This window comes from Carassius carassius, chromosome 12 (assembly GCF_963082965.1).
Source record: "Carassius carassius chromosome 12, fCarCar2.1, whole genome shotgun sequence".
Taxonomy (NCBI): Eukaryota; Metazoa; Chordata; class Actinopteri; order Cypriniformes; family Cyprinidae; genus Carassius; species Carassius carassius.
The window spans coordinates 937,914-961,700 of NC_081766.1; the positions used below are offsets into that span (position 1 = coordinate 937,914).

Below are 23,787 nucleotides of genomic sequence, written 5' to 3' on the forward strand. Positions count from 1 at the left end.
ATGCATCCATGAAGAGAAATATAGCTGGACCCAGAGAAAGATGAATGAAGTGTGTTTGTAGATGGAGAGAATATGAATTTCACTGATGGATATGTAATTACTGCTTTAGAACAGAAGCATGTGCACAAATCATTACTTGCATAAACATCAAAATTTGCTTTCCTTGTATAATAGTTAAAGGAATAGTTCACCCAAAAATTAGCATTATGGCTTCTCTGCAGTGAATGGGTGCCGTCAGCCATTAAAGTGACTGTTTAAAGTTAAAAAAGATCTCCAGATGTTAACATCCAGACACTCCAGTCCATCAGTTTTTATCAGCTGTTTGGACTCTCATTCTGACGGCACCCATTGATGAGACACTGATGCAGTGCTACATTTCTACAAAACTGATGTAGAAACAATCTCGTTCAGGTTGTTGTTTATGTGTGGGTGAGCTATTCCTTTAAATGTACAGCTCTGAAACACAGTGAGGTGCAGGTTTGGCAAGAGTTTTAATTGCAACCCAGATGCAAAATCAGATACTCAAAAATAAAGTCAGTCAGTCGTGGGCGAGTAATTCACTTGCTGTTAACATGAGCCCTCAAAGTCTAATGGCAATCATTAATGACAGAAACGTCCGTCCATTCATCCTGTAACTGTTTGATTCGTGCGTCTTCACGGTCACTTCTCTGAATCCTCTACTGCGTCACGGTCGAGTGCAATATCACGTGTGGATGGAAAGCCCTGAGACGCCAGCGGAGACTACGTGTAGAAGATGACCTCTGGGATCTGGCCGTCCTCCACAGACGTGCCGTTGTTGTTTCCCGCGGCGTAGCAGAAGGTGAAGCTGGTTTTAGAGCCGGAGCCGGACGACTCGTGCGTGACCTTCCTCATGCCTTTAGTGCCATAGTGAGAGTCTGGACCCTGAGAAGGAGATGTTACACAAGCTCATCTTTGGATGAAATCGCACGTCAATAATATTGAAAGTGAGCCACTGTTTGTTTAAGCAGCTTTCTATGAGCTAGCGATGGAGTGCGGTCACCTTTAACGTAGCGCAGGTCGTGTAACTGACGTTGGGCAGAACTTCCACCGGCTCCTTGAACATGACTCTGAAGGTGCTGGCCGATCCGTCGCAGCTGAAGCCCGTGTCGTTCTGACCCACAACTGTGTTACTGTCCGTGTGAATGATCTGGAAGAGATTCAGGATCAACGCAAACACTAACATGGAGACAATACTGAACAAACATGAGGACTGCACGGAGATAACATGAGCACACCGCAGGATGATGCTTGGTTTTCAACATTATGTTCAAATCCATCAGTGTAGAAGTCTATATTTCAGGTGTTTTGACTAATGATGTTTCACTATTAATCAATATCTCCCAATTCTGGTGTGACAAAGAATTCATTAAATGCAAATTAATCATGTAGTAATTAAAAAGAGCTCATTGTACAACACTCACTTGAATTAAAGATGTTAAATTTGACAATGGAGTGCATGAAATTTCTCACATAAATGTATATATAAATATGTATTTTTCAGTGTTGGGATACTAGTTTTCACTCATATTTTGAATCAGTTTCTACTTTTATGTTTTCTATTTTTCCAAGTTTTAGTAATTTTGTTGCATGTTTTGCCATTTTATTAATTATTTGTTTTAAATATCTATCTATCTTTTTTTTTTTTTTTTCCTTAGTTAAACTAAATAAAAATGAGAAACTAGCTGAAAAAAAAAAATACTTAAAAAAAATATTTTATTACATTTAACATTTATTTTAAGTAACAGATTACCGGTAATAAAAGCTAATACAAAAAAAAAATCTATATTTTTAATGGTTTTAATTTTCGTTAACTGTAATAACCCTGAAGCGTGACGAATGTACACAAAAAGTGAGACCGAACTATTGAAAATCAAGAATGATAAAACTAAATGACATTACTAAATGCAAAAGAATTAAAACGATCTGTAACACTTTTGCATTGACGTCAGGGCCCAGAAATGTCTCGCTTTACCTTAAACCAGACATGCAATGTTTCAAACTCCTGTGGTACCTGTATGTTGACCTGATAGTCTGTAGGTCCGTGTATGGATCCATAAAGGCCAAAGCCCACAATAAATATCCTGCGACTGACAGAGAACCTGCAGAGAGCAGCATTCAGTTAGAGGACATCACAGGGTTAGCTGACCAACACAGGGGTCTCTCTCACCGGATGCGGTCGCTGGTCCCACTGTACCCCCAGCGGCTCTCCACCTGCCCGAAGCGCGTGATGCTGCACTCTTTCCCTCGCAGACAGCAGCGCGGCCGGTCGATGAACTCCACACGCGGTTTAGGATTCACCGTGAAGTGCAGGAACAGACTCACCACCTCTCTGTCCGTCAGAATGACCGACTGAGCAGGACCTGAGTGAAACACACATGCTCATAAAGCTACTGCATCACACTCGATTTCTAAATCTCTTTTAGTGTAAATCTCGACTCAAATCTTGTCTGATTGTGATCAAGTAAAGGTCAGAATAAGGTCAGTAATATCTCCAGATGAACTCTTCCTGGACTGAAGCAGCTCAGCTTTACTTGATTCTCCATCAATCATGTTTTAGAGTCTCAAATCTGATCTTTTGAGGAGCGTTTGTTTCCAGAAGCTTTACTTTCACTGTTCCTCAGCGGAGGAATGATCTTCACAAGCCTCCAGAACATCTCACATCTTCTGAGGAGCCTTGATTTCTTCAGTGTTATATGTGCGGATCTTTTACATCTCATCTCATTACTGGAGACTCATATTGTGTGTCAGTATCTGCTCTAGTTTCTTCCATATTCTCACTATATCAGAGCCATTAAAGTATTTTGTCTAAAGGTTTGATAAACTGTTCTAGTGCTTCATATTTGAAGGTGAGCAGTGGCACGAGCGCAGCGTGTGTAGAGACCTGCGGCGAACTCCTCGATGGTCATGAGCGGGAAGCGGATGAGTTTGAGGGCTTTCCCCAGCACACGTCTCTCGTTCTCCGGCGTGATCTGCAGCTGCTGTCGATGAGCCTCAGCTTCTGCCCAGCGCACCGCGGCTCCGAACAGATGCACCTCACGAACGCCCAGAGTATCTCTCTCCAAAACCGCCACCAGCGTGTCTGACGGAGACCAGAGACACACAGACGTCTGTGAGGACCAGAGGAACCAACTACGGCTCTCATGAGAACAAGAACATACACTGATCTGGAAACTCTGCGGCTGGGGAATCTAGCTACTGTCAAAACAGTGAAATAATATTAGAATGTAAAACATCTGTTCTCTATGTGAATCTGTGTTAAAGTGTAATGTATTTCTGTGATGCTCCGCTGTATTTTCAGCATCATTCCTCCAGTCTTCAGTGTCACATGATCTTCAGAAATCACTGAATTGAAGAAATAATTGTTTTTGAGGAGTCTTCTCATAATTACAGGCCATTTTAAACTCTTTCTAATTTAGTTTTATTGTCTGTCTTTATTTAACTTTCCTTTCCTTTGTTCAGCACTTACAAATACATACAAAATATCTCAAAATATCCACCTAGGAAATTATGCTCGAAAAAGCTGTCAGTTATTTCTTAAGTGAAAGTAAACAGTTGAGGAAACAAATGGGATGTGTATTATATTGGATGCGTTCATCGTCTCTTAAAGTGACCGCGCCTAATTTAGCGACTGGCTGCTGTAATGTTAATCCAAGAAAATGAAATGATTCAGCTCTGACCCAGTGCTCTTGTAATTCATGTGTTTCTGTGGTACAGTACCCAGATCAATATCGGTGAATCCCTCAGCAGCGAGTGCGTCTCCGGTGTTTTTGTCGATGTTCTCCAGGCACAGACCGGCCAGCTGCGGCTCGTCGAACAGTCTCGCCTTCAAACACACAACACATGCGCCTGTCAGACTCCCAGCAAACATTAGGATGCACTCAGAGGATGTTTAGGAGCCCATACCGATTTTACCAAGAACTTATTGACCGATACCGATATTTGTCACTTCCTCTCTAATCTGAAATTTTTGCATCAAAGTAGATAGTATGATTTAAATCAGGTCAAAAACACCTGCATTAAACTATACCAGCAGTTTTTTGCAACACTTTATACTGAACGTGGATTGGATACATTTAACACTCTACACTACAACAATAGATAGATATTAAAGAAACAGTGCTCTGTAAATAGGTTTAACAGTTTTCAGGTACAGAAACGAAGTAAACAAATGTAAAATAACACTTTACTGTATAAATTAAATACAGAGTAATCCTTTATTGTAACAGACTTTATAATTTTGCATACATTTTTTATAAGTTTAAATATTTACTTCACTGAGGTGGGACTCTTATTTTGACAGGGTTTCTAGTCTACGGTGCTACTATGTGTTTAATAAAAGCGTGAAAAAGGACGCAATAAACTTCAGTAAAATTTGGTCATTAATTCAGATGAGGTCCGTTACACTTATGAAAGTTAGTAAAGATATTTAGTCAAGAATAGTGTGCTGCATTAAAGTGCAGATGTGCATTATGCATCCAACATTATACATCACAGTGTCTTTACACAGTTAATTAATAAACCATTTTTCCATATATAGCCGATAAATATCGGTGCATCCTTAGAAAAGATTACAGGTCTGTATGCATGAGCTCTACCTGTGTGAGCAGCATGAAAGCATTGTCTGCGCGCAGGTTCTTCTTCAGAAACTCCACACATTGGGCCTCCAGAGCAGGAACGGCGTATTTCTTAGCAGTGTAGAGAGTCGTCATCACTGTCTCGGGTCCAATGTGAACCTCATCAGAGTACAGGAACCTGGAGAAAAGGTTAGAGTTTCTGGAATGTGTGTAGAGTACATGCATGCATGCATACTGAGAAAAACGTTTTTACTTGAGCAATGCCAGGAATGCAGCAGGCTCTACATCAGGAAGCTCGATCTCTGTGGATGTGGTGGCCATGCCTCCATTAAACATGGCATCAAATACTGCACTGCCAACCGCCAGAACAAACCTAATATCACCAATAAATATAATAATAATTATTGTTATGATAAATAATACATTTAGAATATTCTAATGTATTCATATATTCTGATTTTCATTTAAAAATAATATAAATTACAGTTTCAAGATGTCGACTTACAATTTGCGAGAAAAAAATTGGAATTGTGAGATAAAAAAATAAATCACAATAACATTTCTGTTTTATTCAGAGTTTATATCTTGCAATTCACTTTTTTTCCTCTGTTGCAAAATTTTTTTTTAATATATATATACAAAAAAAAATCATAATTTTATTTGTGATTCAAAGGCAGAAAAAAATGAATTGCGAGATAAACTCTTATTATGAAAATTCTGTATGAGGTCAGAAGTCATGTCTCGCAATTATGAGTTTTCTCTCAGAATTTATAAAAAGAAAAAAAATAGATAAAAACACCTTTTTAATACTTAAATCCCATGGAAATGTAAAACAAGTTCATGCAAAAATATTTTAATTGTCGTTTTTTTAATCATAAAAACTTTGTCTCGTGACCAGCTGTTAAACGTGCGCGCGCGAATTAAGCGCTTCAGCTGAGGGGAAGATTTTTTTAACGAATAACGTCTTTAATTTCAGTCTGTTTCTTACACTAAATTATAATATAATCTCGGAAAACTTGTTAAAATATCTCATGAGTTATATGGACAACGGTTACGAGGCTTTTAGTCATTTTTGGAGCTTGACAATTCCAGTCCCTATCCACTTCTATTATACTGAAACGGGCTCGTGAACATCCCGCTAAATATCTCCTGTTGTGTTCTACGAACAAAGCAAGTCATACAGGTTTTAAGACGACTTTGTAGGGAGTAAATAATGACCAGATTAATTTACTGTGTGTTTAGTGCATCACCTGTGTGCAGGTATCCGCTGGACTCCGATTCCTTTCCCCACTAGAAAGTGTACATCACTCAGTACTTCATTATTGAACAGAAACGCAAATCTCTCTTTCACTGTGGTTTTCGTCGCCTGCCAGTTATAAACGGGCTCCCGGTACACGAGCACGGCGGCTGCGGACAGAGACGAGTGTGTGGCCGCGGTCATCGCAGCGTTATTAGAAGGGTTCCCGGTCATGTTCGAGGCGGTCGGAGTCAGCGGCCCCACCGCCGCCGCGGCAGCCGGGAGAGGGTTCACCAGGTTCGGCGGAGGTCCTGACGCAACACCGGGGCTTTCCAAACTCACAGGCCCCTGTTGGGGATTGGAGCGTCTCGTTACGCCCTGAGAGCCTCCGCCCCCTCCAACCGATCCTCCGTGACTCGCGGCCAAAGCGTAAGCATTGTTGCTCGGTTGGCTGTTCCTCAAAGGTCCGGGTCCGGAGAAATTTAAACACGGAACCCGACCGCTATTGTCTCCGGTAGCCATATTGGACTGAGGCGCGCACCCGCTGAATGAGTAAACAAATCTCGAGCACGGTCAGTATCCTGTAATCACGCGCACGCGCACGACACCCGGTCCCAAGCGCACGTGTGGAGTTGTATATATCAATAACTTTAAAACCACTCCAAATTTGTATTCTAAATTATTTTTCTATTATATTTTATATAATTTCTTTTAATCTATTAAATCGGACACCAGTAAAGCACACTAGAAACTATTCTTGCAATAAAATGAAAGTCTTTCAAAATATATGAATTATTATTCATATAACAAAAGGAAACTGGTTTGTCATTACACTGGTTTAATGCAGTTTATGGCTAATTCCAATTCCCTAAAATGTTTTATATATATACACATTTTTATATTTTTAGCAATTTATTTAGAATATAACCATTATGATTTTTAGAAAAAGTAGAAAGCAGGGATTCCTTTTGTTTCCATCCTAAACATCCTCATAAACATCAGGGGACAGTTTCCCAGACAGGGTTTAAATTAAGCCTGGAGTAGGCTTAATTTAGAATAGTTAGCTTTCTGAAACGCAGATTAAATACTCCTGGACTATAGAGTCCTAAAATAATCTAGATTAGTTTTAAACCAGCTGTGCTGATGTGGATTAACCTTACAGAAGTTGTTTATAAAACATGGAATGAATCAAGAAAAGCATGGAACTGAGAAGCGAATCTAAGGAAAGCAAGGTCAGCAGAAAAAAAGACTGCAAAAAAAAAAAAATTAAAGAAGCTTACTGTTGACTAAAAAGGCAAACTTTTTTTTTTAAACAAGGAGAATAAATTGCACACATGTGTGGAATAAAAGAAAAAGAATGCTTGGAAATATTTTCGGAATTAATTATTGCATAAATTAAAGTGTTTTCAGTTCTGCAGCCTTTTTATTATTATTGTTGTTTTATTATGTTATACATAAAGCATCTGTTAAAGAGAGAGAGAGAAGAATTATAGGCACCCATATGACCCATATGAAGATTGTGAAAATAAATCTGTATTTTTTATCCTTTTGATATTTCAAAAAAATTAAAAAGTAAAATCTACATATATATATATATATATATATATATATATATATATATATATATATATATATATATATATATATATATATATATATATATATAGTGTGTGTGCGTGTGTGTTTGTGAATATGTATTAGAGATAAACATTTCTTTGAGATTTTCCTTCCCTGCCGTTTTACTTTAATGACAAAAAAAAAGTGAAGTGACATTCTGACAAGTATGGTGACCCATACTCGGAATTCGTGCTCTGCTTTTAACCCATCCGAAGTGCACACACACAGAGCAGTGAACACACACACACACTGTGAACACACACCCGGAGCAGTGGGCAGCCATTTATGCTGCGGCGCCCGGGGAGCAGTTGGGGGTTCAATGCCTTGCTCAAGGGCACCTCAGTCATGGTATTGAAGGTGGAGAGAGAACTGTACATGCACTCCCCCCACCCACAATTCCTTTTTGTGTGTTTTAAAATCAAAAATCAAAATGATTATAACAGTGCAGATTTATTTTCACAGGCTTCTTTGATCCTGTTAACCATTTTTGATGTATAAAGATTGAAAACACTACGTAAATCTGAAGTTAAACACTTTAAGCCTCAATTTAATCCTGAAGGGCCATTGGAGTTTAAGACTAGGCTAAATCTCTGTCCAGGAAACCGCGCTAGAAGCTCAAGAATAAATTATCTGTTATCTCTATATACACTTGACGTGTTTTACATTGTTAGTCACGAGCTATTGTGTCCATGTATGCATGTAAATGGCAAAAGTCAAAGGATATTTAAGCCTATCACCGAGTATTAATACTTGAGTGTCATGACGCCCCCTTCTGGACGAGCGGGGAAGCGAACCGATGACGTTAAAGGCCCAAAGCTGCCGCAAATGCAGCATCTGCGAACAAAAAAAAAAAAAAAGCCCTGTCATGAAATTGTTTCCACTATGACGATGTTGAGACTGGAAATGCAGTTAGAATAGGAATGAACCCAAACTGTTTCTCTTAAATTATATATTTTCGTTAATGCATTTAGCATTTTAAACAGAATGAAAGAAAACTCTGTAGTTGCAGGATTCTTTATTCACATTTTATATATTATATTATATTATATTATATTATATTATATTATATTATATTATATTATATTATATTATATTATATTACAATATATGATATATATTTTTTATTTTTTTTTAGTCAAATAAGTTTTATTGAAAGACAAAGACTTTGAAGATGTATTTGCATTTATTTTCGTCACTATATAATATTGTATTATTAGTATTATTATATTATTTTACATTATAGCAGGTGAAAATGTCTATCCAAAAGTAAATACAGGTTACTATATTATATTATATTATATTATATTACATTTCTGTTGTCAAAAGTTTATGAGGATGAAAGTTTTTATTTATTTGCTTTTTATTATATGTATATGATAAAAAAAACTTTCATCCTAATAAATTGCATCATATATTATAATTATATATAATTACAAAAGTTTTAAATGAAATAAAAGATTATTGGAATAGATTTTAAAAGTAAACATTATTTCGGTCTTTACTGGCAAATTTTGAGTGAAAAATTTTAATGCACCATTTATTTCAGTGTATGATTCAAACAAGAGTGATTTATCAGAATTTAAAAACTTTCTTATATATTACAGTTTCTCCATTAACTCAAAAAGACTTGAAAGTATTCTTGCAATGTCTATAAAATAGAAGTCCCTAAAGTTTAAAATATATAAAGTATTCAGTAATCAAAAATAAATCAATTTGTGTATACCCTAGTTATTATAGCAATTTCTGTACGACTATAATAATTATTATTATTATTATTTTTAAAGCGAGGTCAGTGATATTTCAATATGTATTATTCACACACGTTTTGTATATATTCTCTTTTAAATTAACGCAGACGTCTCCCATATATTTTAAATGTTCAGCCGTTTTCTATTCAAAGATTTTTGTTGTTTAATAAGCCTGTAATACTTCGATCTGCTCTGTTATATAATAATTTCAGTTCTGCACGCGCGTGTGCGGGAGTCCCTCGTGTGCGCGCGCGCGCGAGTCAGAGGAGAGAAACTCCGTCCGCTTCTCCTCGGCGTGACGTCACGCTGCGAGCTGTTCCCGCGCCGCTGGTGCTGAAGCAATGTGAAGATTTTCTGTGAGATCAGTTTATTGTTGAGAAGCTGCGGTTATGGCTGTGTGTTGAATCCAGTCACAGCACGTTAACGGACTGTCCCGTTCCGGCGGAGGTGTGACGCGACGCGACGCGACGCGATGTCTCTGCTCTGCGTCGGTGGTGAGTAACACTCATTCATTCGCCATTTGTTGTGACAGAATTTAAATAACACAGAATCCCTTTTATCGTAATCCTCACTGTTGCAGTACCATGGGACTTTAATAGGAACAATGAAATTATGGTATTTACAAGCGTTATATTTAATGTGCATGTCCAAAAATGTTATTTTTGTCACTCTGTTATCATGTAAAATACGTGTAAAATGAGATTTATTTAATAAAGGCGTTTGAAGATTAATTTATCAACCTGTTAGAATTTAATACAGACGCTGTTAGGACACTGCATTAATATTTTAAGGATCTGATATGTAGAAATGTGCTATTATAAAGGATTTTGCTGGTATTGTAGTGTGGGAATCTCTGGCTCGGCGTGGGAAGTGTGTTCGTGAGGGAATCCTGTGTGTGTGTGTGTGAGAGAGAGAGAGCTTGATGAAATGGCATTTCTTGTGTTGTGAAGATCATTCTGGTCACAGTGCAAATCTTTCAGGGCGTCACGTTCCTTCAGCTTCACCCTCAGTGTGAACTATAATATTGATTGATTGACGGGTCAGTTTTACGATTGGTTGATTTCAGACGCCTCTGATGCAATGCATGCTCTGAAAGCAATATCTGTTCTGCAACATGTGTACTGCATTATAGTCATAGAGACTCATGGGCATCCAATGCACTTTAGAAAACAGATCCTGGATAGCTGGATGAGTGTAATCCAGCACGGCTGATTATTTTGCTCTGATGCATTGAAACGTGGCTGGCTCATTCTTATTCTGTGCCGCATCAGACTCTTAAAGAAGCGCTGGTCATTAAGCGCACAGCTGTTCAAGGGTGAATCGCACTAAACCTTCCGAGATAATGCATGAATCATTTTATCCCCAAATCAAAAAAGTAAAATTATATAAATATAATAAATTATATAAATAAATATATAAATAATACAATTCACACACACGCATACACACATAATTCATTAAAAATATAATTTTTGCATTACACTAATGAAAATTGGATTTTTGTTTGCTGATATGAATTAATATAATATACATTATATTTAATGAAAAAGCAAATTAGCAAATTTCCCAAACCCCTTTAGTGTAGTGCAAAAACTAAAATACATTTTCATTACCAAAATGCAAAAATATCTAGATGATATATATATATATTAAAATTAAGCTTATTTTGAAATATTCTTTTACATTATATTTAATGGAGAAAAAACACTTCCTTTTAGTGTAATACAAAATAATAATAATATTAAAGCAAATAATCAAATAAATAAAACAAATCTAATAAATAAAAATGAATTATATATTTTCAAAATGTAAAAATAATAATATAACCCTAAATTTATGCTGATTTAAAAACATTAAAAAATATGTTGAATTAATCTGGAGGGGAAGATGTGTTTTTTTGTAATGGAAAGTAATAACGCAGTTCAAATAACCCATTTTTGGGGGATAAAATATGATCTAGAAAATATAACTTTTTTTTCTGCTGTTGTGTTGAGTGATATGACTCTTATGCCGGAGTGTTTTCATTCTTATGTAATACTGAAAATGGTTTTGCTGTAAGTATGGGCGGATAACATCCCACCTGCTGTTTTCAGCCTTCACAAAGTCTTCACAGTTAGTGCCATGCTTTGATGTTTATAAGGAGTTTTGTTTCTTGTCCAAATGCTTTTGGAGACTAGAAGAAGAGCTGGAAGAGATCTTAAAGAAACAGTTCACCCGAAAAGAAATGTAGCATTGCATCAGTGTCTCATCAGTGGATGCTCTGAAGTGAATGGGTGCCATCAGAATGAGAGTCTGATAAAAACATCACAATAATCCACAGCACTCCAGTCCATCAGTGAACATCTGGAGAAGACAAAAGATGAAGCACATCCAGCATTAAGATGATTTTAACTCAAACACATAGAGTCTATAATCCATAATAACACTTCCTCCAGTGAAAAAGTGTTCTGGTCTGAATCAGGAGAGAAATCTCATTTTTATGAATTTCTACAAGGCATATGTGATACATGCGACAAACGTCTTCCCAAATTCGTAATGAGAATCATTTATAAATCTGCTGCTGTTGTCAACAAAAAGAAGCGCGGAGATCTTCCTGCGAGCTTCTGCCAAAATAAAAGCAACAACTCCATCAACATTCATAAATGATAGTTGTTCTGTTAAATGGCATAAAAAGTAAAACAATAATAATAATTACCCTGAAACATCTCTATTCGTTTAACATTCACAAATAGTCTTCAAATTGGCATCTGTAATATATTCTAATGTTTTAAAAGAAGTCTCTTCTGCTCAGCAAGGCTGACTTTACTTGTACAGTAAAAATACCTGCCTGATTCAAGTCTCAAAAATGATCGAATTTATTTTAAGTTAAATTGTGCTTTCAATTCAATTCAAGTTTATTTGTATAGCGCTTTTTACAATACAAATCGTTACAAAGCAACTTTACAGAAAATTATGTTTCTACAATATTTAGTAGTAGCTAGTAGTTTGTGCACGTTTGACAGGATTTTAGAAAAATAAAAATAATAATAATAATACAAGACGTAGTCAGCTAGATGATGAACTATCAATATTATTAATTAATAGTAATTATATGATGAAGTCACACATGTAGCAATAATTGTTAGTTCTGTTTGTTGATTCAAGGTTAGCATCATCTGGGGTCCTCTGAGGGTCAGCATCATCTCTTCTCAGGTGTTCTGGATCCAGACTGGAGCTTGTGTAAATCCCGTGGCAAAACATAGAAACAAAATAGAGACATCATTAGCATAGCTGCTGATCCAACAAAGTAAAATTAGTTTAACCCAAGCTAAAGAATAAAAATGCAGATGCGACTACACTCACAATTTAAGAGATACATTATTTGAATGCTTGGCGAAAGAGATGTGTTTTTAATCTAGATTTAAACAGAGAGAGTGTCTCTAAACCCCAAACGTTATCAGGAAGGCTATTCCAGAGTTTGGGAGCCAAATGTGAAAAAGCTCTACCTCCTTTAGTGGACTTTGCTATCCTAGGAACTACCAAAAGTCCAGTGTTTTGTGACCTTAGGGTGCGTGATGGGTTGTAGCGTGGTAGAAGACTAGTTAGGTACGCAGGAGCTAAACCATTTAGGGCCTTATAGGTAAGTAATGATAATTTGTAACTGATACAGAACTTAATAGGTAGCCAGTGCAGAGACTGTAAAATTGGGGTAATATGATCATATTTTCTTGACCTGGTAAGGACTCTAGCTGCTGCATTTTGGACGACCTGTAGCTTGTTTATTGAAGAAGCAGGACAACCACCTAGAAGTGCATTACAATAGTCCAGTCTAGAGGTCATGAATGCATGAACTAGCTTTTCTGCATCAGAAACAGATAACATGTTTCGTAGCTTGGCAATGTTTTTAAGATGGAAGAATGCTGTTTTTGTAACATTGGAAATATGGTTTTCAAAAGACAAATTGCTGTCCAATATAACACCCAGATTTCTGACTGTAGAGGAAGTAACAGTACATCCGTCTAGTTGCAGATTGTAATCTACAAGATTCTGTGTGGTGTTTTTTGGTCCAATAATTAATCTCTGTCTTATCCGAATTTAATAAGAGAAAATTATTTGTAATCCAATCTTTTACATTTTTAACACACTCTGTTAGCTTAGATAATTGGGAAGTTTCATCTGGTCTCGTTGAGATATATAGCTGAGTATCATCAGCATAACAGTGGAAGCTAATTCCGTATTTTCTAATAATATTACCAAGGGGCAACATGTATATTGAAAATAGAAGGGGACCTAGGACGGATCCTTGTGGCACTCCATATTTTACTGATGATAAATGAGATGACACCCCATTTAAGTAAACAAAATGGTAGCGATCGGACAGGTAGGATCTAAACCATCTTAGAGCCTGCCATTGAATACCTGTATAGTTTTGTAATCGATCTATGAGCATGTCATGATCTATGGTGTCGAACGCAGCACTAAGATCAAGTAAGACTAGAAATGAGATGCAGCCTTGATCTGACGCAAGAAGCAGGTCATTTGTAATTTTAACAAGTGCAGTTTCTGTGCTATGGTGGGGCCTGAAACCTGACTGAAGTTCTTCATACAGATCATTTTTATGCAGGAAGGTGCTCAATTGAGCATACACAACTTTTTCTAAAATTTTAGACATAAATGGAAGATTTGAAATAGGCCTATAATTTGCCAGTTTACTAGGATCTAGTTTTGGTTTCTTAATAAGAGGCTTAATAACCGCCAGCTTGAATGGTTTTGGGACGTGACCTAAAGATAACGAAGAGTTAATGATATTGAGAAGCGGTTCTTCGGCTACAGGTAACAGCTCTTTCAGTAATTTAGTGGGTACAGGATCTAATAAACATGTTGTTGGTTTAGATACAGTGATAAGTCTATTTAGCTCTTCCTGTCCTATATTTGTAAAGCACTGCAGTTTATCTTTGGGTGCGATGGATGAAACTGAAGTGTTAGACGCTGTAGAATCTACATTCGCTATTGTATTTCTAATGTTATCTATTTTATCAGTGAAGAAATTCATAAAGTCATTACTATTTAACGTTGGTGGAATATTTGAATCAGGTGGCGTCTGGTAATTTGTTAATTTAGCCACTGTGCTAAATAAAAACCTTGGATTGTTTTGGTTATTTTCAATGAGTTTGTGGATATGCTCTGCCCTAGCAGTTTTTAGAGCCTGTCTATAGCTGGACATACTGTGTTTCCATGCAATTTTAAAAACTTCCAAGTTAGTTTTTCTCCATTTGCGTTCAAGACTACGAGTTACTTTCTTGAGAGAGTGAGTATTACTGTTATACCATGGCACAGTACGTTTTTCTCTAACCTTTTTCAATTTGATGGGGGCAACAGCTTCTAATGTATTAGAGAAAATAGTGCCCATGTTGTCAGTAATTTCGTCTAATTCATGTGTATTTTTGGGTACAAATAGCAGTTGAGATAGATCAGGCAGGTTATTTGCGAATCTTTCTTTGGTGGCTGGAACAATAGTTCTGCCCAGACGGTAACGCTGAGACATATAGTTAATATCAGTTATACGCAGCATGCACGATACAAGGAAATGGTCTGTAATATCATCACTTTGGGGTACAATATCTATAGCAGTAAGATCGATTCCATGCGATATAATTAGATCTAGTGTATGATTAAAACGATGAGTGGGCCCGGTGACATTTTGCTTGACTCCAAAGGAGTTTATTAGGTCAGTAAACGCAAGTCCTAATGCATCATTTGCATTATCAACGTGAATATGAAAATCTCCCATGATTAGCGCCTTATCAACTATAACTAGAAGGTCTGAGAGGAAATCTGCAAATTCTTTTAGGAATTCTGTATACGGCCCTGGTGGTCTATACACAGTAGCCAGAGCAAGAGATACATTAGATTTCTTTTGCATGTCTGACAGTGTAACATTTAGCAGAAGTATTTCAAAAGAGTTAAACCTGTATCCTGTTTTCTGGGTAACATTGAGAATATCACTATATATTGTTGCAACACCTCCTCCACGACCAGTCTGACGGGGCTCATGCTTATAACAGTAGTTTGGTGGAGTAGACTCATTTAGACCAAAATAATCATTTGGTTTTAGCCAGGTTTCAGTCAAGCAGAGTACATCAAAACTATTATCTGTGATCATTTCATTTACAATAACTGCTTTGGGTGTGAGTGATCTTTAGTGATCTATTTATGAGCCCAAACTTTAAAAATTGTTTTTGTTCATTTACTTTACATTTTTCTGGTTTAATTACGATGAGATTTTTTCTAGATCCTACATTATATTTTGACCTCACTATCCGGGGAACAGACACAGTCTTAATAGTTTTTACAGCACAAGTACTTTTATCATTTAAGCGGGTGGAACAAAACTCATCATAATAGTTATTAGAGAATTGTCTTACTAGTCACATGGAGCGAAGTGTCCTGGAGATGTTGTCAGAGAGCAGCTCCGCTCCGATTCTGCTGGGGTGTAATCCATCAGCGCGAAACAGCCTAGGACGCTCCCAGAAAAGATTCCAGTTATTAACAAATAGCAGTTTCTGTTCTTTACACCATGACAACAACCATTCATTTAAAGCAAAAAGTCTACTGAACCTTTCGTGTCCTCGTCGATACGTGGGCAGTGGTCCTGACACGACGATCGTCGCCGCGGGCGTCGTGCTGCGAACCGTCTCGATCAGGCTGCTGAAGTCCCTCGTCAGCGTCTCCGTCTGCCGCAGCGTGGTGTCGTTAACCCCGGCGTGAAGCACGACCGCTCTGGGGCTCTCGTCGGCCTTCAGGATCGCGGGTATCTGCGCAGAAACATCGAGAACACGAGCACCAGGCAAACAATGAGTGTGCACTTTACCTTCGGCTAACGTAGCACTTATGTGTCTCCGATGATCACAGCGTCGCGTCCTGTCTCGCGGAGGGGAGCGAAGCGGTTCCGGATGGAGATGTCGAAGGCAGGAGGGGGAGAAGTCGTCGCCCGGGACCCGGCTTGCGTCCTCCGCTGTGGATGCACCCAGGGTCCGTGGTGTCCCGGCGTCGCAGTGAAGGACATCTGGGAAGATCGCGTCCTGGGTGCACCGGGCCTGTGCAGAGAAACACACGGAGTAGACGTGGTGGGACTGTTAGCAGATCGCTGTATACTTACCCCGGACTTGTGAGCGTCAGCCCGGGATGATTCCAGCGCGGCTCTCCGCTCTCTCAGCTGGGCCTGCCTTACCTCCAGGTCGCGAATCTGCTTTCCCACGGCCTCGAGCTCGAGCTGCACAGAGTGGAGACATTCATCCGCCATTAAAGCAAGTAACAGTGAGTACAGCAGTGGTAATGTGTGTGAATAGAGTATTAGCAATGTTAGCGCAGTTAGCTGCAACCACGCCGCTGATGCTAACGGGCTAAAAGCTAATAGCGGACCCGGGAGATCAAAATAAAACAAGTGATAGCGAGGCGCTCTGATTGTTTTTGTTGTAGAATACAATAGAGGATATATTCACACGTTATATAAACGGAAACGATGATGTATAAAATTGATTTTTGAGTTAAAAATAGTCAATGAAAAGAATATAGTGACGGAGCTCAAATGCAGTACAGCCGTGCTTTGTTGGTATAATGTCTGCAATAATGCAAAAAAAAAAAAATTCTTAGTTGTTTTGTAATTACCTTTTTATTTGAAATGCCGGACGAAACAGTAAAAAGCCCATTTTGGCGATTCCATTCATGCAATGTTGAAAAAATTGGCAAAATAGGCCTACATGGGGGTAAAAATGTGAAAAACCATGTTTGGTATTCATTATGTTTGGTATTAATTTCAGTGCATCTCTAGTCAGCATTCAAAAAAGCCAGAAATCTCATTCTTCAAATTTTCAAATTGAGCTATTTACCCTAGAAGCAGCAACATCTGCGCAATATCAAAAGGCTTTCTTTCTTCGTTTCCTTTCACAGTCAGCTGGATGTTTTAATAAACAGGGCCTGGGTGTCATTGATTACGATGTGTTGTTTGTGGGCAGCAGATCCAGCTCTGAATTATTTATATTGGCAGTGATTTATGATTCTGAGCTATTATTAAGCTCTAGTTTCCTGGGTTCTGCGATCAGCGTCTTCTTCATTGATCTGGTCTGGGTATTGATCGATTACAGTGGTCTATTTTAACTGCACTCAATGAAACACCATACGACAGAGCTGCTCACCTCTCTATAATTCAGTCTTAGATGGAGCAGGATGGCAAAGATTGTTTGTCCCTGCATTTATTTGCTTGAAATGGAAAGAACTGAGTGGCTTAGAAGTGATCGGGTCTTTGAGCACAGATGCACAGTGGCCGCTCTGCTTGCATCGGGTCGTCATATTTCTGTCGACTATGCAGATATAAAAGAAGCTGTTTCAGACCTGGCACATCTATCTATTTAATCCTAGTTCTGCTGCCACTGAAAAACATCTGTAGACTGTTTTAGGGTTTGCTGCTGTAAAAGGAAAATATAACATGCTTAAGTAAGAGTCTGGCCAAATGCAACATCAGATCATTAATACTTAATACTAATAACAATAACAAAACATACTTACAGTAGCTGATTCAGAAGCGCCAGATTGTCGTAACAAAGTCAGAATGACCTCCTCTTCTAGGTTCACGAAACGGTTGTTCATAAAATGTGTTGCGGTTCTGTTGTAAGTAATCTTAAAGATTCCTAATTGCATCTTTTCGGAAGAACAAATAAAGTTATTTTGTTTTCTCCTAGATACACACACATCTCTCTGACATGACTGCTTCAACACTAACTGTGTTACTGAATCAACCCCTTCGTTCTTTGCGTGAACATTTGGGCGACATCACACAAATATTTCCACACAGTGATGTAGAGATGTGTGGGCGTGTCTAAATGAGGTGTTTTAGGGGGGCGTGGCAGAGTCTTAACTTTGATAAAGAATATAACTCTTTGGATTTGAGAGTTTCGTCTTTGCAACTTTACTGATCTTCTTCATGCAACAAGAGCTTGTAACACTCCAAAGAGAAAGGATAAATTTAAATCGCATCATACGACCTAGTAGAGCATAACAATCCTAAAATCATGCTTTTAATTCCCAACTAAATTTACATGCATGAACGGATAAACATTTATGCCGTCAACACAACATCCATTCTGCAAAGAAATGTGTCTGCCAAATGCATAAATGTAAATGGTTTTATATAAATATAAATACCCTCAGAGGTATAACTTTACATGTACAGTATGTTCATGCCCTTAATGAGAAATACTCCACAGTTTCAAGAAAAACCTTGTAGGTTAATTCATGGAAGCCCATTTCTGCCACACACAGTACATTGCATTCAGAAATTAAGTACTTGCGACTCTCACGATTTTGACTTCTTTTTCTTGCAATTCTGAGTTTGTAACTAACAATTCAGACTCTGTTGGACTTTCTCAGAATTGGGAGATTTTAACTCAATTAGCAATTGTGTCTTTATAAATTGCAATTGTGAATAATAAACTGGTGATTCCGAGAAGAACAAATTATATCTATATTGTTTAATTATTATATTATTAGTTATTATATATATATTACATTATTATAATTATCGTTGGGTATAACCGAAAAAAGACAGGACTGTGATATAAAAACTCGCAATTTATTTTTTTTATTCTATGGCAGAAACAAAAAAACGAAATGTAAATTTAGAATTCCGTGAAAGCAATTCTGTAAAAAGAAAGTCAGAATACTGAATTTAAATCTCCCAATTCTGACTTTTTTCTAGAATGTGAGAAACAAAATATGAATTTTGAGATATAAACTATATAAAGATATAAAGAAATCGCGAGAAAAGCAATGCAGCAAACAATCTTTCATATTAATCAGTATTTCTTACATTTCAAAGAAGTGTGGTGGGTCAAACTGACCCAGAACAGCTCAGTTTTCATCCTTGAATATCAGGCAAACACCAAAATCTAGTTCCATTGTGTTTGTTTCAGCTCGTTTATTGGCTCATTATTTCTCTTATACTAACTCTTCTGTTTGTTTTTTACAGTGAAGAAGGGCAAATATGATGGACCCCAGGGTAAGTAAACGGATATCACAAATGAATTCACACATACAGGTATATGCATTTAGAAGATGCTTTTATCCAAGGCGATGAAAATGAGAAACATAACAATCAATTTGTCACAAATCCAATAATATTCATAGAGTGCAATGCCAGGTTTATTATAAAGCTAGGTTAGTGCATAGTTCATTATAATGAATTAGGAATCATAAACTCACTATGAAAACGTTTTTTAAACATTATTTACTAATTTACTTTACAATGTTAATTTATATTAATTCTTTAAAATATAATAAAATAAATGTGTAAAATAATTATTACATTTATTTTGTTTACTGTATAACTAACAATGAAAAGTGTTTATTTTTACATTACTTAGTAATCTAATTTAATGTTAATTTATACAAATACATTTAAATTAAACTAAATTTAAATTAAAAATTTAATAAAAATTTAAATTAAATTAAATTTATGCATTTATTAGATGCTTTTATCCAAAGCGACTTACAGTACATTCAGGCTATCCATTTTTACCTATCATGTGTTCCCGGGGAATCGAACCCCCAACCAACGCTTGATAACGCAGTGCTCTACCACTTGAGCTACAGTAACACTAAATATAATATATTTAAATATGTATACATTAATTTATAAATTTATTTAGAGTTGTTCAGTACAGTACTTTTTGGGGTTGCTGCATGTGAATGCAATGATTTCTATCTCTATTTCTGTTCTTCCTGCAGAGAAATTCAACACATATGTGACTCTGAAGGTTCAGAATGTGAAGAGTACGACAATCGCTGTACGCGGAAGCCAACCCAGCTGGGAGCAAGACTTCATGTTGTGAGTCCTTCATATTCTCTTCCTCTGTCCTTATCCTTGTTCCTTTCGGATTTATTTTCTTTACTTTATGTTTAAGTTTATCTCGCATCTCCTTGCATTTTTTTCCATTCCACGGCCCATGTCACATCTTTATCAATGCAAAAGTGCATTTTGTGTGAATTAGAAGTCGACCGATTTATCGGTTTTGGTGATTAATCGGTACCGATAATTAATTAAATTAAGTTAAATAGTTACGCACTCTTTTAGTTTTAATTACAAATCCTTTATAAAAACTATCGGTTGATTAATCGGTATCGGTAAAATCCACTACCTACCTCTAGTAGGGATGCACAATTATTAATTGTAATAATTGTAATAATATTTTTTTTTCCTGGCTGTTGACAGTATCTTCTGATTTATGTAGCGATAAAAAGAGAAATCCCAAATATCTCACACATTTAATATATATCGAAAAAATCAAACGAGAGTTTTGAACCAAGCTTCATCCAATGTTCAGATTTGCAAATGAGTGTATATATATATATATATATATATATATATATATATACAGTCCTCTGCAGAACATCTTACTGTCTTTCATCCTCTGTTCATTTTCGATTCCCATTTACAGGTTCATTTCCGCGGTTTACTCTGCGGTCCTTTTCCACCTGCATTTATCTTCATCTGAAGGTTGATCTGTCTTTTGATTCTCTCTCTTTTTGTGTCCAGTGAGATAAATCGTCTGGATCTGGGCCTGACGGTGGAGGTGTGGAATAAAGGACTGATCTGGGACACCATGGTCGGCTACGTTTGGATTCCACTGCGGAGTATACGCCAATCAAACGAGGTCAGTGTTGCATCATTGGGTTAGCATGATACGGCTGATATGAGCACCGTTCTTAATACCTGTTCTAGTACGACAGCGAAAACAAAATGCTGTTTAATTAAAAAGTTAAATATCAAGCTTTAATTGAAAGATTGGTATAATAGGGAATTTAATGGAGACTTTTACTTGAGGCTTCTGAAGGCGGATTCACGAAAATCTTCTTAAGAAATGTCATAAGATAAATTTCTTGAAGTTTGTAAGAATGTTTCTAAATGGCAATTCTTTGAAAATGATATATTTTTTCTTATTAAGAAGAAAATCAGGCTTATTTGGAAGCTTGTTTCTGCCAAGTAAAAAAAAAATAAAGGTAATTATGACTGATTATCTCAAAGTTCAGGCTTTTTTTATGGAATAATAATAAAAATATAATAAAAATTTCAACTTTTTATCTGACAATCCTGTTTTTTTTTTCATTTATATATGTATATATATATATATATATATATATATTTTTTTTTTAATAATTTTATTTTGCAATTCAGGTTTTTCTTCTTAATAATTTGGAAAAGAACATCAGAAGTTTGAAATATAAACTGAGATGTAAAATTGCAAGACAGAAAAATCTGAATTCGCAATTAACTAAAGTCTCTGTAAAAATGTTTCTGTAAAATTCAGAATTGGGAGATATTATCTCAGAATCGTGAGAAAAGTCATAATGCTCTGTAATAATCATAATAAGCTTGCCTTTTTTTAATGCACCATGTACTTTAAATAGTTATTTTTGAAGCGTCTGTTTTAAGATGCGCTCATTTGCATGTATTGCATTAATTTGTGCCATCTGTCTTGTACTGAATATTCAAGAAATAATGCATATGTATTGAATGCTGCTGAAAATTCTCATAATTATATGTTCTAATGCTAGCAACAATTGTTTTGAAACAGTCCAATAAATCCATCTTACCTTTGGGGATTTAAGACAAGATGAAAATTATTCTTTTAGAGGTTTTTTATGATGATTTTTAAGAAGACTCTTTTCAAGAAGTTTTGTGTTATGAACAATCTTAAGAAAAAGATATTAGAATATTCTAAAGAAGTAATTTTGGGAATTAAAAATATTAGTTTTGCTTTTGAGAAAAACTACCATCAAATACACGTTACGTTAAAATAAGAGTTCGGTTTAACTTGAAGAAATTATGACAGAAACATATTGTCAATGTAATTGTCAAAGTAATAATAACAAGTTTATTTTTCTAAAGGAATTTCATACAAACAAGGTGATTTTTATTAATTTATACAGTTCTGTTTTGCAGGATCTTGTTTGTTTTGTTGTAAATTAATTATTTGAATTCATTTTAAAATATCGATTCAGTTGTTAAAATTGTATTAATCAATTTAATTAAGACACCATTATTTAAATAATAAATTAGCATTGAATCTTAAAACGCAGAATCCAGAAAAAATAAAAATAAAACAGAATTTATGAAAAAATAAAATGGATTTTTATGGGGACTTAAATTAAAAGTGAGTCACGGAAAGCATTTAATATCATGATAAATATTGATATTTTATGATGTGGGAAAAAAAATGTGGTGATAATATTTTTAGCCATGTCGGCCAGTCCTAGTTTTAAGCATAATTTCTCTTAATTCTGATGCATTTATCATAAAACTAAAGTAATTTTGCTTCTCAAGTAAATGTATCTTGATTTCAAAAATGTTATATAGATATTTGTCCTGAAAAACGAGATAAAAATATCAAGTAATTAAATAATGTTTTGCAGTGTGATGGCAAGATGCCCACATTTAAATGAAAGTGTTATGAGCTATGAAAGAGCAGAATAAGAGCAGTACAACTGTTTTTTAGTGGTGAGATCAGACTTTAAATTAAATTGAACTCAGGATGACAGTGCGATGTGGGAGAAGGGAAGTGAAGGTCAGGTTTTTGATTAGATCTGGTTCAAACATGGCATGCACTGCTGGATTTATGGCTGTAATGCACCTCAGACCTCGTGCACCTGTGCCCTTACTGTCCTGTTATGTAACCCAGTTATTTAAAGACTGCGGTTTTATTGAGTTGCCTTCCATTTACTGCTTTTATGTCCTGTTTTATAAATGACCTTGAGCTTTTCCTCATGCTTTCATAATGTAACATGAGAAATATTTCATCTGCTGTCAGTAATGAATGAGTTTTGACTTCTCTCGGTCGCTGATGTTCTGGTGTTTGTGTGATTTAAAGCTGTCGAGGGTAAAAAAAAAAAAAAAAAAAAACTGTGGAGACATGCATAAAAAACAAAAACGACAAAAAATGACAAAAATTATGAACTCTAAATAAATAGAAATTAAAAATGGAAAATATAAAAATAAAGCTGATTCAAATTAATATAATTTTAATTAATACAATTAATATAAGACTTAATAGTATCTAAATGGTGCTCAAGCATCAATGCTCTGGATGGAAATCACTATTAACATTTATTATTAAATCACTATAATTTTTTTAATGGATTATTATTTTTATATTGTATATATACATATATACATACATATATATAAATATATATATATATATATATATATATATATATATAATTTTTTTTTGCAAATATTAATACACATTGGGTATATTTGTGTGGGTCAACAACTGTTAAATGTTAAAAGCCTCATAAAATAAAAGACTGACTTGAATAAAAATACTCAAAAATAGTAATATTATTTTTATCATTTAAAAAAAATATTTTTATAATATTATTTTAAAATAAAAGAGAATAAAAGTAAATAAGTATATACAATATATGTAATGCAATGTACAATACATATAGTAAAATAAAATTGTTCAATAACTGAACATAATAAAATAATATAAAAAATACATATATTATGCAATATGCAATTTATATAAATAATAAATGTAATATGAATATTAGC

The 23,787-nt window shown here is 35.7% G+C and overlaps 2 protein-coding genes across 2 annotated transcripts in view; one reads left to right on the forward strand and one right to left on the reverse strand.

The window, feature by feature from the left end:
* Positions 1–419: 419 nt before the first annotated feature.
* Positions 420–6,399, reverse strand: LOC132154402 (BTB/POZ domain-containing protein 2). Its single transcript, XM_059562942.1, has 9 exons — positions 5,846–6,399; positions 4,849–4,968; positions 4,617–4,773; positions 3,739–3,844; positions 2,903–3,100; positions 2,189–2,381; positions 2,033–2,120; positions 1,022–1,168; positions 420–903 (listed from the first exon to the last, which is right to left on the reverse strand). The coding sequence occupies exons 1-9, from the start codon at positions 6,352–6,354 to the stop codon at positions 742–744; spliced, it is 1,680 nt and encodes a 559-aa protein (XP_059418925.1). The 5' UTR covers positions 6,355–6,399; the 3' UTR covers positions 420–741.
* A 3,081-nt stretch (positions 6,400–9,480) lies between these two features.
* The window catches only part of LOC132154424 (protein unc-13 homolog A-like), a 76,058-nt gene continuing 61,751 nt past the window's right edge, over positions 9,481–23,787 (forward strand). Inside the window, exons 1-4 of the mRNA XM_059562967.1 lie at positions 9,481–9,691; positions 19,201–19,230; positions 19,959–20,058; positions 20,767–20,884. Coding sequence (XP_059418950.1) covers positions 9,670–9,691; positions 19,201–19,230; positions 19,959–20,058; positions 20,767–20,884 — 270 coding nt within the window. The 5' untranslated portion in view covers positions 9,481–9,669. The remainder of the gene's footprint in view (positions 9,692–19,200; positions 19,231–19,958; positions 20,059–20,766; positions 20,885–23,787) is intronic.